The sequence below is a fragment of the Stegastes partitus genome, unplaced genomic scaffold (genome assembly GCF_000690725.1).
Source record: "Stegastes partitus isolate 25-593 unplaced genomic scaffold, Stegastes_partitus-1.0.2 Scaffold1316, whole genome shotgun sequence".
Taxonomy (NCBI): domain Eukaryota; kingdom Metazoa; phylum Chordata; class Actinopteri; family Pomacentridae; genus Stegastes; species Stegastes partitus.
Window position 1 is genome coordinate 1 of NW_007579047.1, and position 14762 is coordinate 14762.

A 14762-nucleotide genomic window follows, 5' to 3' on the forward strand; every position below is an offset into this window, starting at 1 on the left:
AATAAATCTGTCCCCCAGTAGATCGTTTTATGCTTCCATTTCTCCACATTTCAAAAAGGGAATATTGCCGAGAGCTGTAATATAATGGTGATAAAATAATGATAGAACATAAAATAATTATATGACAATACTCCACTCTTAAAAGGGATGTTCTGCATAATGGAGTTAGAGTATATTCTAATTTTAATAGCTAGTTTTGACCCAGTTAGCTTTGTGAAATTTCAAATGCAAGAGTTTTACTTGTAACAGAACATTTTACTGTTACTTGAGTAAAGGATCTGTCTTCTCCCACTTGCTTTCATCCATGTATATGCTATTTAAACGCTGTTTTGAGTTTATTGTGAGAGCCAGTCATTGTAATTATTGTGTCTTTGTAAATAGTTAACTTATATGTCCTGTCTCTGATATGGCTCTATAAACACATATAACATTATTTAAAAGTATATGATTGCTGTCTTTAAAAAAATGGAAATGTTACTGCTTGTTGTAATTTGACAGAATTGTAGGTTATGTACATAGAAATAAAGTCTTTTTTTTTTGGAAGTTTTTCAAAAGCTCACAATAAAGTAAATTTAACTTCTACGCTTCCATGGCTGGAAAACTCCACTAGCTGAGGAAAACTATGCGCGATGGTCGAAAGCTCCGTTGGTCATTCTGGTGAGAGTTTCAGTTTCACACAGTCATGAATGAACTTTCAACTTCCAGTGTAGTTTTGTTTTCAGATGGTGTCAAAAGTTTGTTAATGAGTATCTGACAGTTGCACATTAATGTGAAATTCTTATTAACATCTAAAACATGACTTCATTCCCTTCTGACACATCCCAGTCCCAATTTTCACAGCCTGGAGTCCAATTCTTTGTGTGTGTGTGTGTTTTTTTTTTTACACCTTTGAAAGGAAGTACATGCTCTGAAACTGCAGTGGTCAAAACGTGGTTGACAGGAGTTTCCTGGCCTTTGTCTGCCTTCACCACATGCTCATCAGAGAATGGAACTTACCATCACTCTTTAAGTGCAGCATACACTCAGACATATGGCTAAAAAATGTGATCATTACCAAACATTTACAGTCATTTCAAATCATCTCTGTACAATTTTATAGCTTCACCATCTACCACAAGCGGCCAATTTGTCTTAAATTTAAAGATCATGAGTCAGTTTTTCATGTCAAAGAAAAATTCCTTAAAGGGGTTGTCCAAAATGAATATTGAGTCCCTTTAAGAGCAGCAAACCAATGTCACTGGGAGAGTGTGAGACAAACAAAAGTGTCGTGGTGAGGCAAGACCGAAACAGAGGCCGTTGAGTCATACTACGTGTAATGTGGTGATGTTTTATATTCTCACCTGACCAGTCATTGCACCTCCTGCGTTCAGTAGAAAGAGGAAGCTCACAGTGCATCCAGCCGCCATGCAGCAGCAGGCGCATTTGTCCAAATCCAAAATACTGCACAACAAAACCAACGTATATGAAACAAAGTTTATTCTTTATTTTACATATCTGTACATAAACATTTCTTCCCTCAAATAAAGTATCTGAATACAATAGGATGAAAACGATATTAACACACTTATTCATTTAAAATGACTCGTGTCAGAAAATCAACATTCACAAAATGTTGAAGAGCAATTAGAGTGAACTTATTACCAAAATCTACAACTCCACTACAAGGCAGGCATGTTTCCTTTACACTCTTTTAGCACCTTCAAATGAACATTTCTCAGTTGAAAACTACCATTTGTGCAGAATAAAAACGGGTCGACTTTGAAATACTTTAAAATTACTGTCCAACTTAAAATGGTCTGAAGAAGTTAGTTTTCCATCGTTTTTTTCTCTCTCGCTCTCTCTCTTTTTTTGTTTTTTTTTACACAATGTTGTTTCTTTTTTTTTCTCATGACTGACTTTCTACTAAATTTTTCACTATTATTTTACTTTTTTTTCCCACAATTGTTGCATTTGAACAGTTATAATTTAGTGGCGAATGTAGAAAGTTAAAAAGAAACAATAGCAAGGCAAGGCCGATCACTGCACAGGAAGCTGGGGACAGAATCCATGACAACACACAATCAGTTTCCTCCTCTCCCAGCGCTACTCCATCCTTAGCACTGAGAGAAAACCACAGAAGCGAATGAAAGAGGGGTGGCCTTCTTCTGTGCTGCTGCTGCTGCTGTTGCTGCTACCGCTGGAGTCAGTGAGTTGGACAGGAAGGTAGACAGGAGGGGAGACGGGGACGCGGCGAGGAGCAAAATACTTAGGACAAGCGGGGAAGGGTTTGGATCGACACGGGGGGGAGGCAGAGGTGGAATGGCCGGAAAGGGAGAAGTTTGTTCTGGAGCAAGGGGCTAAGCTTGGCAGAGGGAAGCAGAGAGTGGAGCGGGGACAGGCATCTTATTTGGATAGGGTCTTCTCAGCCAAATGTTTCTGCTGGCTCTCGGCATGCCTGGAAAAGAGGAAAGGGAAAATGTAGTCATTTAATGAAGTTAGCATGTTAACTGGAGCAGGGCTGCACCTCAAACACTCCTCTAATCACCTGGCGAGCCCACGTGTACCTGATTAACCCCCATCCTCACCCTGCCTATTCTTCTTCACACCATTTATTCCCTCCTTTTCTTCGCTCCTCTTTTAGGCCCCATCGGGGGTCAGTAGTCGGCTCGAGCAAGCAAGACTGAGCCTTGATTTCACTCCCTTGTGGATGCACAAACATATAGCTGTTGACACATAGTTGTTGTTAAGATAAGATAAGATAGAACTTCATTAATCCCAAGGGGGATAGTTAATTTGGAGTCCACTTAAAGGACCCTTTTGCATACCGTAGAGTAACATCTACATATTCAGTACATGAACACTATAGCCAAGCATGTGCACCACTGCTTTTGTAGCATAGCTGCTACGGGGACACAAAAGTATCCTTTTAAGGGTCTGCACAGATTCTAAATACCCTAAATTTACGTCACAAGCACCCTAGCAGAACCTTGTGTGCTCATGGGTACAAAAAGTATAGCAATGATCTTATATTTCCCTGTGGATACACATATAAACTTTCTAAGGCCAGTGTAATACTTTTTGAATCTGCGGATACAAGTTTGTCCACCAGGGCCATCGGGACATGAAGATTAAGATTAAGATTAAACCCTTATTGATCCCACAGCGGGGAAATTTTAATTGAGCAGATGACAAAATTTACGAAGGCTTTTGTTGCTTGCTCTGGGCTTTTAAGAAGACATTTAACTTGCAGCAAAAGTATATTTGCAGCTTGAATAATATTGAGCATCTAAACCAAATGTTATGGCTAGAAGGGAGCTGTCGTGAGCCAGACTGTTTTCATTTTCAAGTATCCTTGGAGTCTTTACGGAAAGGGTTCCAGTGAATAGAAAGACGGGAAGACTTTGGGAAGAAGACAGTTAGTCGCTGGATGAATCTCCATCACATCAGCCTTCATTTTATGATTCTAATCTTTCTGTGGTAATAAAGTCTGGGGAGCTCATTTTTCCCCTTTAATGTGGGGGCTGAACAGGGCTCCAGTAGTGGAGTAACTGGGTAACATTTTTTTTTTTCTGTCTCTAAGTGTAGCCCTGTGACAGACTGGTGAACTGTCCAGGGTGTGTCCTGCCCTCACCCTGAGTCAGCTGGGATAGACTCCAGCCCCCCTAGTGAGGATTAAGCGGTGTATAGATAATGGATGTATATTAACCCTTCTATTACCTTCACATTTGCTGACATCTTTTATCCTTGGGTTCAATTTGACCCCAACAATTTAAACCTACAGAAAATTACCATAGTTTAAATTGTTACCCAAGTTTATGTGTAAATAGTCCTTTAAATAAAACAGGAAAAAATTATCTCAATCACTTATTTAATGACGTTGAACATTAAATGGGGTCAAACTGGCCCCAAATATAATAGGAGGGTTAATACAAACATACAATAAAGGCCTAACACTGGCCTGAGTCTCCTCCCCAAAGCTTCTAAAAGTCAAGATATCTCAGATCAGCATAACCAGACACATCTGGTTCTTCTGCATCTCTACCTTCACTTTTATTGTTCCACTCCAACGCTTTATTCTTCCCCACTTCCCACTTCCCCATTTACGGTAAGTCTGATGGTCACTTTGTTGCGGTGTGGTCTTTTTTTGGTTAAAATGTTGATATTCTTTGTTTTCCTTACTGCCAACAAATCCCGAGAAAAGACCAACAAGAAACCACCCCAACAAAGACGCCGTGTTGAATGTGGCTCAACCCTCTCGGCCACAGACTCTCACCGTAGTCCAAACCCATCAGTGAGACACACAGATGTACTGGGTGATGTTCATATGTAGCACCATAAATATGAACACTGTAGTTTTGACTTCATCCTGAATATACCCTCTTGCTGCCTGAAGTGTCCAGTTGCACACTAAATCCACAGCAGAAAATAGTCCCTAACGAATACATTATTTTGTCCTGTTTGAGTAATGTTCGTGGATGGGAAACTCCGCTGATTGTATATGTCAAAGTGTTTACAAGTCTTCAGGAGAACTACTTCAGATGTAAAAAAAGAACACAAAAATACAAAACAGACAGAGGGAGCTTGGGTATTGTATGAACTGACAAAGATGAATAATGTGTGGGCATTACGCATTTAGAAACTGACGATACTTTCGTCAAAAAGGTGAGAGGTCGCTTACATGCGTAGGTCTTTAGTGGGAACTGAGCGAAAAAGCAGTGAGAGAGAGCGATTAATGTATTGGTCTTTTTCAATGAGAATTCCTGAAAATACCCAAAATATAGATTCAATCTATTAAACATGATTCTTGTTTTAGAGATATTTTTTCCTCTCTAGCACACCCCATGAATAAAAAAAAATGATGGTAAATGCAGCAAATAAGTTCTTCATTAAATGCTACGTCACCTGGTGAGGTCCTCTATGTCAACCAGCATGGCATCTTGCTCCATGTGTAGTTCATCTCGAATCAGTAGCAACTGTACAAGCTCCTCATTCAGACCTGGAGAGACAGATAACAAAAAGAAAATCATAAAAAAAAACAACAACAAATGTATCACTATGACGAAGAAGTTCAAAAACACATGAAACACCACAATTGCCACAGTAGACCGTAAAGCATATTTTATTGTGCACCTCAAAATAGACATTAAATACACATCGATACACATGGATGTGACCGCTGAAATTCTCCCGCTGTGGGTTCTAAAAATGACCTCACTGAAAACTTGATGAGCACCGACTATCAGACCACACATCAGCGGTTGTGGTTGTTTTCACATCACATGTTTCGCCTATTGTTCTCTCAGCTTTGCCAGAAAATATGAGGCAAGCACTAAAGAGATTTTTTTGAGGGGAAAGTCTTCTTTGTAATTAAAAACTAGCTCTTGTTTTTGGACTTGTGGGGAATTTTTTTTGTGTGTGTGTGTGGAGCTGTTTTGTGTAAGATGAGAGATTATTCATCTACCAGTACAAGGACCAGTTATGTGTACAGTGCAGTGACAGTAAATGCTCGGGGGGGAAGCTTTAACTGGTAAAGCTCTTTGAAGTGACTAACATATATAGAAGTACTTTCACATCCACTGAGAAGGGTCGGGGTCAGTATGCATGTGCATGTTTTTCCCCGTTTCTTGCTCTTGCTCATTTCTGCAATTGAAAGTAGAGGTCAGTGACTCTGTGTTTGCTTTCTGTGAGTGAGTGTGTGTGTGTGTGTGTGTGTGTGTGTGCGGTCAACTCACTTTCAATCTGGGAGTGCAGGTCATTGACTATAACCTGGAGCTGCCCCAGTGTCATGTCTCTCAAGTCGGTGGGCTTCAGGCTTCTTTTCATTAGACACTCGCTGATGTGAGGCATGTGTGGAAGCTGCCATTAAAAACACATAAAGAGATGTGAGTATTTGAAAAAAAAAGAAGAAAAAAAAGACACATTAGACATTGTGCTTTCTCTATTTGGAGACTGATACCTTATGATATGGATAAAAGCATAATTTGCATCATAAACGCCAAACTGTTGTAACCTGAAAGACTCTAGAATCACATGAAATTCACCGACATTAAATGATAAAGACCTGAAGTCAGAATGACCTCAGATTCAGTTTTTTACCACTTACAGAAAAGTTTATTCACTGGAAAAACATGACTATAACTCTGGTTAAACGCAACAATGGCACAAACGATCAGCAGGATGAGAGGAGTCAAATTGAATCGGATTGTTAGTTAAAAGAATCAGCTGTGAAAAACAACTTGTTTTTCCGTTTCTTGTTTCCCTGGCGAACCAAAAGGGAATATTAAGTCTTTCTTTTGGTTGTTCACCACATGCCGTAGGGAGACTGTAAAGTCAGGGGATTCCAAGCAGGCGTTGCTGTTTGGTCACAAACAGGTTTATGGTGTGGCAAGTAAACAGCAAATTAAATCAGTGGCTGTGTGGAGTTTAGTCTCTCCAGTAGAGGCCAACAGTGAGCCCACAGAGTCATTTTAACCTGGTTCGTTTTACACCGCAAACTTTTAAATTCTCTTGTTTTTTTTTTTTTAAGTTATTTTTTTGGCCTTTCTGCCTTTATTGGTTGGTTCCGTCAGAGAGAGACAGGAAAGTAGGGGAGAAGAATGGGGGAGGACGTGTGGAAAAGGGAATCGAACTCATGACCTCCACATTGGGACTACAGCCGTGCATATGGGACGCCAGCTCAATCAGGTGATCTATAGCGGCGCAACTTGTTTTTTGTTTTTTAATCATTTAGAACACAATTCTATTTGTGCAAAAACCTTCAAACAGCGTCTTTTCTTATTCAGCATGAACTTTAATATGAAGGCTTTCTGTTGTATTTTCCTTTTGTTGTGCATGAATGTGCTTTTCTTAAACTTTCCCCACTGTTTCTGCAGGCTTTGTGTATGTCTTAATGAGCTTTTGTCCCACTTCCACCAGCTGTTGTCTCATGTTTTCAGTTGACCTCAGAGCAAAGCCACGAAATCTAATAAAAACACAAGCATCACGCAGCATCGCATGTGCTTTTCCCAGGCACAGATGAGCGGATCATTTGGGTTTTTTTCACTCTCCCTCTGCAAAACTGTCTCACCCAACCAGTCTGACTTCTTTCTGTTTCCATCTTAGACCTATTGTCTCTCTATCATTCTTACTTTCACCTCCAAACTTGATAAACAGTAGTTGACAGATGGTGCACTCTCTCTCTCTCTCTCTCTCTCTCTCTCTCTTGGTCTGCGCCACACTGTTAGCAGGCGTGAGCGTCCGGCCGGCTCCTCACGCTAGTTTCTCACCACTCTTTCACTTTCACATTGGCACTGATGCAACTGTATTGGAGGCTACCACGTGTCAGTTTCAGTTTTGGGTAACTGGACTTGCACAAATAGGCAACTTAGAAGTGACATAGAGAGAAATGTGATGTCAAAGACAACGTGAGCTGGTGATGGGAAGGGTTGCAGATTTGTCTTAGTTTTGACTCAGCTGCTGACTGCAGTGTGAGTTTCTGTGGTTGATTGATCATCTTACTAATTACAAATTACCATGTGAGCATTCAATACCACCAAGCCGATCTCCAGCAATGACTCAATATCAGATTTGAGGAACTGCGCCGAATGAAGCTGAGAGAGAGAACTGAGGTTTTACAGTGGAAATAAATCTGTCTCCTCTCGCTGACTTGTTTGTCTTTCTCTCAGTGATTCTATTTGTAGATTTAGGAAAACCCAGCGCGCAGCCAGACAGTTGGTTGCAAGCTTACTGTGCTGGCTGAATTCCCATGCTTTGTCCTTGACAAGCGGGTAGGACAATCCAGTTTAGTTGGAACTGAATTAAAGTGAGTGGTAGCAGTGGAGCAGCAGGGTGAGTGAAGGCAGTGGCTCCTGATCTGTTTTACATGATGTAAACCCTCCAACCTATTTACCAGATGAGCTCAAGTAACCCTTCACTGACGCCACCAATGCACCACTGGCTACTTCCTTTTAAGTTAACTGTGTCAACAATGAATCATTTTTTAAACTTATTTTTCAACCTGTTTTAACTCATCACATTATATTAGATGTTTATCCTCTTTTAGTAGACTGTTTTAACCATTTTCCATGACTTTTAACTATTTCTGACTTCATCTTGTTGCCAACAGACAGGTTTTCTTTCCTATTTAAATATAGCTTTAAGGTTTTACAACTGACTAATGGAATTTGTGTAGCCATGCCATAACAATATAACCAAGAAAAGTATTACACCAATTTGCACTGCATTTTTTCAATCAAAATATAATTTCAATTTCAAATTAGTCAAGTCCCACAACTGTAGAAGTGCCTCTTGTGATACAAGCACTCCTGTTCTAGGGAAGCAATTTAGCATTCGTAATGACTGCAGTTTAATAGATCTCTGGTGTTGTGGACTTTGCAGGAGGCTGCAGCCGTAATACATCTTAGCATTCACTGTGTGTTCAGTCCGGATGTGACAGTGATGTCTTCTGACTGCTGAGCACTGCTACATCCCTAAACACCGAAGTCAATGCTTTCCGGCGTATGAATTATAGATGGAGCCGGTCGAGCTGCCCTTCTCTTCTCTGAATAAGTAAAACGGTTTCTGCCGGAGAGTCCGGGTGGAAATATAACGTGTGCAAGTCTGACACTGTGGATGTGTGAGTGTGTGCTCCTGAGGAGGCAGTGGGGCAGATAAAAATGGATGAAATAATGATGAGCGGGGTCGTCATCACCTTCCTCGTTCTAAATGGGACCAGTGGAGGAGAGGGAACAGGGGAGGGGAGGGTGGACTTTGACTATGATTGGTTTCCATAAGATGCTAATGCAAACTAAGTCTGAAAAATGAGAATTTAATGCATTGCTTTGTTGACGACAGTGTTGGCTAATTTAGTTGCATTCCATGGGGATACTTTCAAAACCTTTTCTCGAAATTATTAGTATGATCAATATTCCATTCCATCACTAATACAACACTAACAATATCACAGGCCTACACTTTGTGATAATTAAAATAATTAATGACAGGTATACACAACATTAAAAGAACACATCACACTAAAGAAGCTTTTGTTATAAGCAGATATAATGTGAACCGTCTCTCAGTCATCTCAAAGCTTTTCAGGAACTGAATTTGTTTACATGGCATTGAGAGTGTTGGGTGTTGATTTATTTATACTGACAGATCTTTTTACAAACAGTGTAGGCCTCACATACCATTGGTAAAACTGATGGAACTATATAAACAGCTGGCACAACTGATATATTGTTGAAAATGCTGTTTTAAAAACTGCAGTAGCTGTTTTTTGGCCACTTGGGGGAAACAAGGTGCAAACACAAGACTAACATCATCTTCTTTAGAAATAGAATTGATTTGGAGCTGTAGCTTGTTCTTTAACTAAACATATTTATATAAGGTCCAGGTAGTTCCATTTAAAATGTCAAATAATACGAGAGGGAATTTCACACTTTTGTCAAAGCATCAGCATCGCATTTGTGGTACTGACCAGGTCGGCCACTGGTGACTTTTTGCGATTCTGTTTCTCCACCTCCACCTGCATCTTGGCCATGGGCTTGGCCATAGCCAGGGCCAGCTTGGCCTCCGCCTGCAGCTTCTTCTGTCGACTTAAGAAGTCCATGTCCTCCAGAGACTCTGAGTCGTCCTCTGTGGTGTCCCTGTCCGAGTAGGAGGAACTCTGCTTGGACTGCAGGGAGAAGGACGAGGGAGAACAGACAAGAATGGTGAAAATACAAAGGAGAAATTAAAAGGAATAAGAAATCAGGGAGAAAAGAATGTGCGATTAAGATAAGAGAAAGTGGGTTGCAATGTGGTGAGGAAAGAGGAAAAGATAAGAGAGAAAAAGGGATTCATGTTCATGTATCCTTGGCATTTTGGTATGTACATTTTAAATACTGACAGGAACATCAGTGCACATCAGCTGGGACATGATGAGAACGAGGATGAACATGTAAAGAAATGATGATTTTTCTCTTTCTCCCTCTTGTTCTGTTAAACGTGTCTCAGGCTGACAGGAGGTTAATGCAGCCAGTCATCCATGGCCATGGCGAGCATATACCAATTCACCTCTCATTTGATGCCCATGAACTGGCTAACAGGCCAGAAAACGTGTACAGAGACATTCATAAAGCAAATGCCAGCTATCGTTGTGATTCATAATGAATGTGTCTCCAATTTTACTGTTTTCATTCTTGTTCTGTCTCAATTTTGCTTTCACACAGTCCTATCTTCCTACTTTCACACCATCAATAATACAGATTTTGTAGTGAATATATTAGAATATGTGTCATATAATTGTGGAGAAGGCCTCTATGTGGACACGTGGGCGTCGTACCATGGGGGACAGAGGTGTGTCCAGGCTGGTCTCTGTCTTGCTGTCATCTGCATCGCTGTCCTTGTCGCTGCCACTATCATTGACAAAACAGATCTGTAAGTTCATGCCGCTCTGCAGCCTGCAGGGAGACACAGAAAGAGACAGAGAGGTTTTGAAACACACTGAAAAGTAATATTAGCATAAATGCAGATAACATGTCAAGTCAGTTCAATTGTCAGCTGCTTCTACGGTGATTGACTCGGACCAGAGCCAAAACAGACGGCAATGTCAACAGCACTGCTGCTAACACAAACGACCTTTGATGAGTTCAACAAAGTGCTTCAATAGAGCATTTAGAGTGCTGCGAATACGCACTCGGCACTTTAATGTGTTGAAAGACAGGAATAAGGACAGAAAAAGAGAATAGAAGAAAAGAAAGTCCGAACAGACGCTCGCTGCTTTCATCACCACAGCAAAGTGCAGGTTGAAGATAAAATTAAGGAGGGCTTGTGTTTTTAATCATCCCCCCTCTCGTCTCCAATGTGAATCGATCCAGGAGGCTTCCGGTAGGTCTGATGCAATCTGTCTAGGACCAGAGGGGGAGTGTTTGTGCCATGAAAGCGCAGAATATCACTAGGTGTAGATCCATCCCACTGCGGATCAATAATCTGCTTATTCAATGCAGTAATTACAAACAGGGCTGATTGATTACACAGCATAGATCCAATCAGTCCCAATTAAAACAGGACCTGAGTGGTCGATTGTTTGTTTCTAGAGGGGGAGCATCAAAACTCTCCCTGTAACTCGAATTTAATAGATCGCAGGAGCCGCTAAAGTGTCCACTGACTTTTTGACAACCAGAAGATGATAAACTGTTGTTCAATAAGGAACAGTGCGGAGCCTCGCTGACAATAACTTGGCTCAGATATATTAGTGCGGGTGAACAGGTCAGCAGACAAATGGCGAGAAATTGCAAGAAGGATTAGCAACAAAATGTCTGGTAGCAAAACACATAGTCTATCAACTGTAAAATCTCTTGTTCAGAACATATCTTGGCCACATTTCTTTAAATAATAAATTGAATGTATCTTCATTTAAAAATGTATTTGTAATTATAACATTGTGTATTGTGATTTATTTTAAGAAAGTATTACCATTGTGTGTTGTGTAATGTGCTTAAAAAGACACCGTGAAAGGGTCAATATTTAAGTTATTATTGACATTAGAGGTTTAAAGTGTTCAACTTCTTCCAAAACCCTTTTCGAACTTTGAAACTTTGACTTTGTGTATCAAATGTTGACATTTGTTTTAAATTTTTGGTTAGAAATAAATACATAAATAAATAATAAATAAAAAAAAAAAATCAGATTCTACTATTTTACCCAATAAAATCTGAACAGATCAGCCTTATATTTCAAGCTGATTCTGGCTCTAAGACGGCATGTTCATAATTCAGTACCCCAGACGAGTGCCTTTTTGCATAGTGCTGCCATCTGACTATTTCACTGTATTCTGTCACTATTAATCAGCGGTATTGAGAAATCTCTGTGATTTGAATCACAAGAACACAATGAGCATTGGAGCGTTTACAGAACATCTAGTTCCAGTAAGGTATCGTGTAGGAGGCAGCAGCACTGTGTGTAACCACAAGTAGGTGTCTTTTAGGAAGTGAGAGCCTAAAAACGCTGATTTCATGTGATTCCCTAACACTGCTCTGCTGCTCTTCTTCCTGTCATTCTCATTCCCCCTTTTGTTATTTATATACAATACAGGTACCTTTGACGGTAAATCAGAACTTTTACATGTATGGACTTGTGTTTTTACTTTTTGACTTTTATTTCCATGAAAGTTTTTGGTGTTGGATCCCTTTTCAGAGCATACTCATTTTTAGAATCACAAGACCACACACACACACACAAAAAAATAGAAAACCAAAATCTTGTGCTTTCCAAGTATCAATCACATGGTTTATTGGTTCAGAAAGACGTAATATGTCAGAGATCAGAGGTCTCACCGTGAGGACAGGCTGGGCTTGCCGCTCTTGCTGCAGCTGGTGTAGATGCCCGGCCCATCATCGAAGAAACTGCCCAGGGCCAACTTCTGCCTGATAGACTCCCTCTCATTCTTCTGGGCCTGCAACAGGAGATTAAACAAGATTAGGTCATTTTTTTATGGATCTTTTTGATAATCGATGTTGTCATTTCAAAACGAGGCCAGGTCGTTGCCATACACGTTACATTGCCATCACCCTAACTCTCTTCTCCCACAGGACGAGCCGGAAATAGAAAGCGCTGTTACCCGGGAGCACTTTCTGACAGTACAAATCACTGGGGCAAGCATATTAATAGCAGCAGCCTCTTCTTAATTTGCAATAAGAGGTTCAGTGTCATCTTAGCAAGCTCTGATACAAAGTGTGGAGTCAGCTGATGTACTGAAAAAAAAAGAGAAGTGTGTGAAGTATCTCAGTGATCATTACAAGTTGACATTACTAGTATTCACCAGCAGGCGGTGCTGTTGTCTCAGAGAACAACCAGTAAACAGTCACAGACAGACTGTGGTACACCTTCTCATGCAAGACTTGGTTTACATTTGACAGACTCCAGATGCAAAACTGCAATATTCAGTTCGTACGCGCTTAAAACTGAAGGAATCCCAGCATTACAAAATTGTAGAGTTGCTTTCCATTGGCTTCGTCCCAAACCCAAATTTCTAACTCTGGACAGCTTCAGGTTTGGCAGCACTTCACTCACACTCGTGCACACCAGTCTCCTTCCTTATCTGTGCTGATAACAGGTTTAAACATCCAACTGGGATGGAAGCAAGCAATGACAGATGAGATTTTCCACGGCCAAGACGTAAGACCATAGACTGTAGAAGAAAGACAGCAAGTCTATAGGATACAATAACTGCTTCCTGAAATATTCGGCGTGTGAATCTTCAATTAGCAAAGCAATGTATAATGAGGTCATTTTAATGTGATTATGGGGTCGACTGTTGAGAAAAAGTGTCATTAAGGCTCCCACATTTCTCGTTTGTGCCTTCAAAATAAAAGAAAAACGAAAGTAGAATCAAGGCGAAAACGTGTTGAGCAGAGGAGAGACGGTGTTAGCCGCTATCCCTCCCTTTATGGGTTTTCCTTTTTCTTTTCTTTGCCCCTTTCCACTTATTCCTCCATAAATCTTTCACCTTCTTCATCTCACATCCCCATCCTTTCTTCATTCACTGGATTCAGTCATTTGTCTTCCCTTCTCTTTCCTCATTATTCCAAATTCCACTCATCTCCACTTTCTCTCCTTTGAGCCTCGGGCTTCTCCTATTCCTTCCATCACGCTATCTCTCTGCGGTTCACTCTGTTCTTCCCTCACCAAATCACTCATCATACCTTCACCTCTCTCCCACTCATTTTCTCAACTCCTTCGCTCTCGCACTGTCTATCTCTCTCTTGACAATTGTGTGCAGGCGGTGGTGAGAGTGCCTTCACCAAGGACAAATTAACATAATCCCACTCCACACAAGAGCCCGCAAGACGCTCTTGGCACTGCCAGCGCACACACTGGCATGTAGAGGAGTGGACCTGGCACTGCTCCTTCTGTGTGTCTGTTTGAAAGATTGCCTGGGGAATCAAGATGAACATACTTGAAAGTTTCAATTCGTTGCTTCAAAGGCGCAGCAGCAGCATGTGTGGTACAGCGCAGGTCAAACACATTTTTGTACACATACATCACACCTACTGACTACAACAAAGCTGTCAGTCAAGTTACTCGGCTGAACAGTTGCTCCGAGCAAAGATGAAACCAGAAGCAGCAGGTTCACTGAGCATTGTTAACTGAACGTTCCCCTCATGTGGCGAGGGCTGAGAAAAGATAAAAAATGAGGGCTGGCCGGGATGGAGGTTTAACACATTGAGGAGGGCTCAGGGGAGCTATTGCACGAAGCATCAGCATCACCTTAAACTTCATAGCAGTTTGCAAATGCAAGACCTCACTCTGTCTCTGCTAGCTTGGCTGCGTGTTGGCATAAAGGCGTACAGCAGTTTAACTCCCTACAAATAAAAAAGTCAGTTCTTCCACTGTGAGATAATCATAACTTCTGAATGAACTATCACAATAGGTGGTTAGTTTCATTAGGTCAAGCTGAAAGGAAGGAAATCTTACCATTGTTTAAGTAGTTAAAACTAGAACATATGAGCATGAGACAGTTGTTTTAATTGCTTGTTGCTTTTTTGGGGGGATTTTGCATTTTATGTCATGTTAAACTCTCATAGACAAAATCAGACCATTATTTAGTGCTGGATGGTCTGACTGCACCTCATGATCATTCCGCTATAGTAGGAAAGAAAAAACAGTCACAATCGTATTGATTGGTGTCCCCCCATATAGGGACAGGTGGAACATTTGAATGTAGGGAGGCAGAAATCTGATGATTTTACGTGGAATGATCCCACAGTGTGTTGTTTCACTTGAAAACATATGAAACATAGACGTAAGGCTACAGTGTT

General features: G+C 40.8%; 1 protein-coding gene across 4 annotated transcripts in view; it reads right to left on the reverse strand.

Moving 5' to 3' along the window:
- Nucleotides 1-1459: 1459 nt before the first annotated feature.
- The window catches only part of LOC103369651 (schwannomin-interacting protein 1), a 43973-nt gene continuing 30670 nt past the window's right edge, over nt 1460-14762 (reverse strand). For all 4 annotated transcript variants that reach the window (XM_008298420.1, XM_008298419.1, XM_008298422.1 and 1 more), the window contains 6 exons: nt 12279-12397; nt 10286-10403; nt 9440-9637; nt 5712-5835; nt 4882-4975; nt 1460-2434 (listed from right to left, as the gene is read on the reverse strand). In XM_008298420.1, coding sequence (XP_008296642.1) covers nt 2383-2434; nt 4882-4975; nt 5712-5835; nt 9440-9637; nt 10286-10403; nt 12279-12397 — 705 coding nt within the window. In that variant the 3' untranslated portion in view covers nt 1460-2382. The remainder of the gene's footprint in view (nt 2435-4881; nt 4976-5711; nt 5836-9439; nt 9638-10285; nt 10404-12278; nt 12398-14762) is intronic.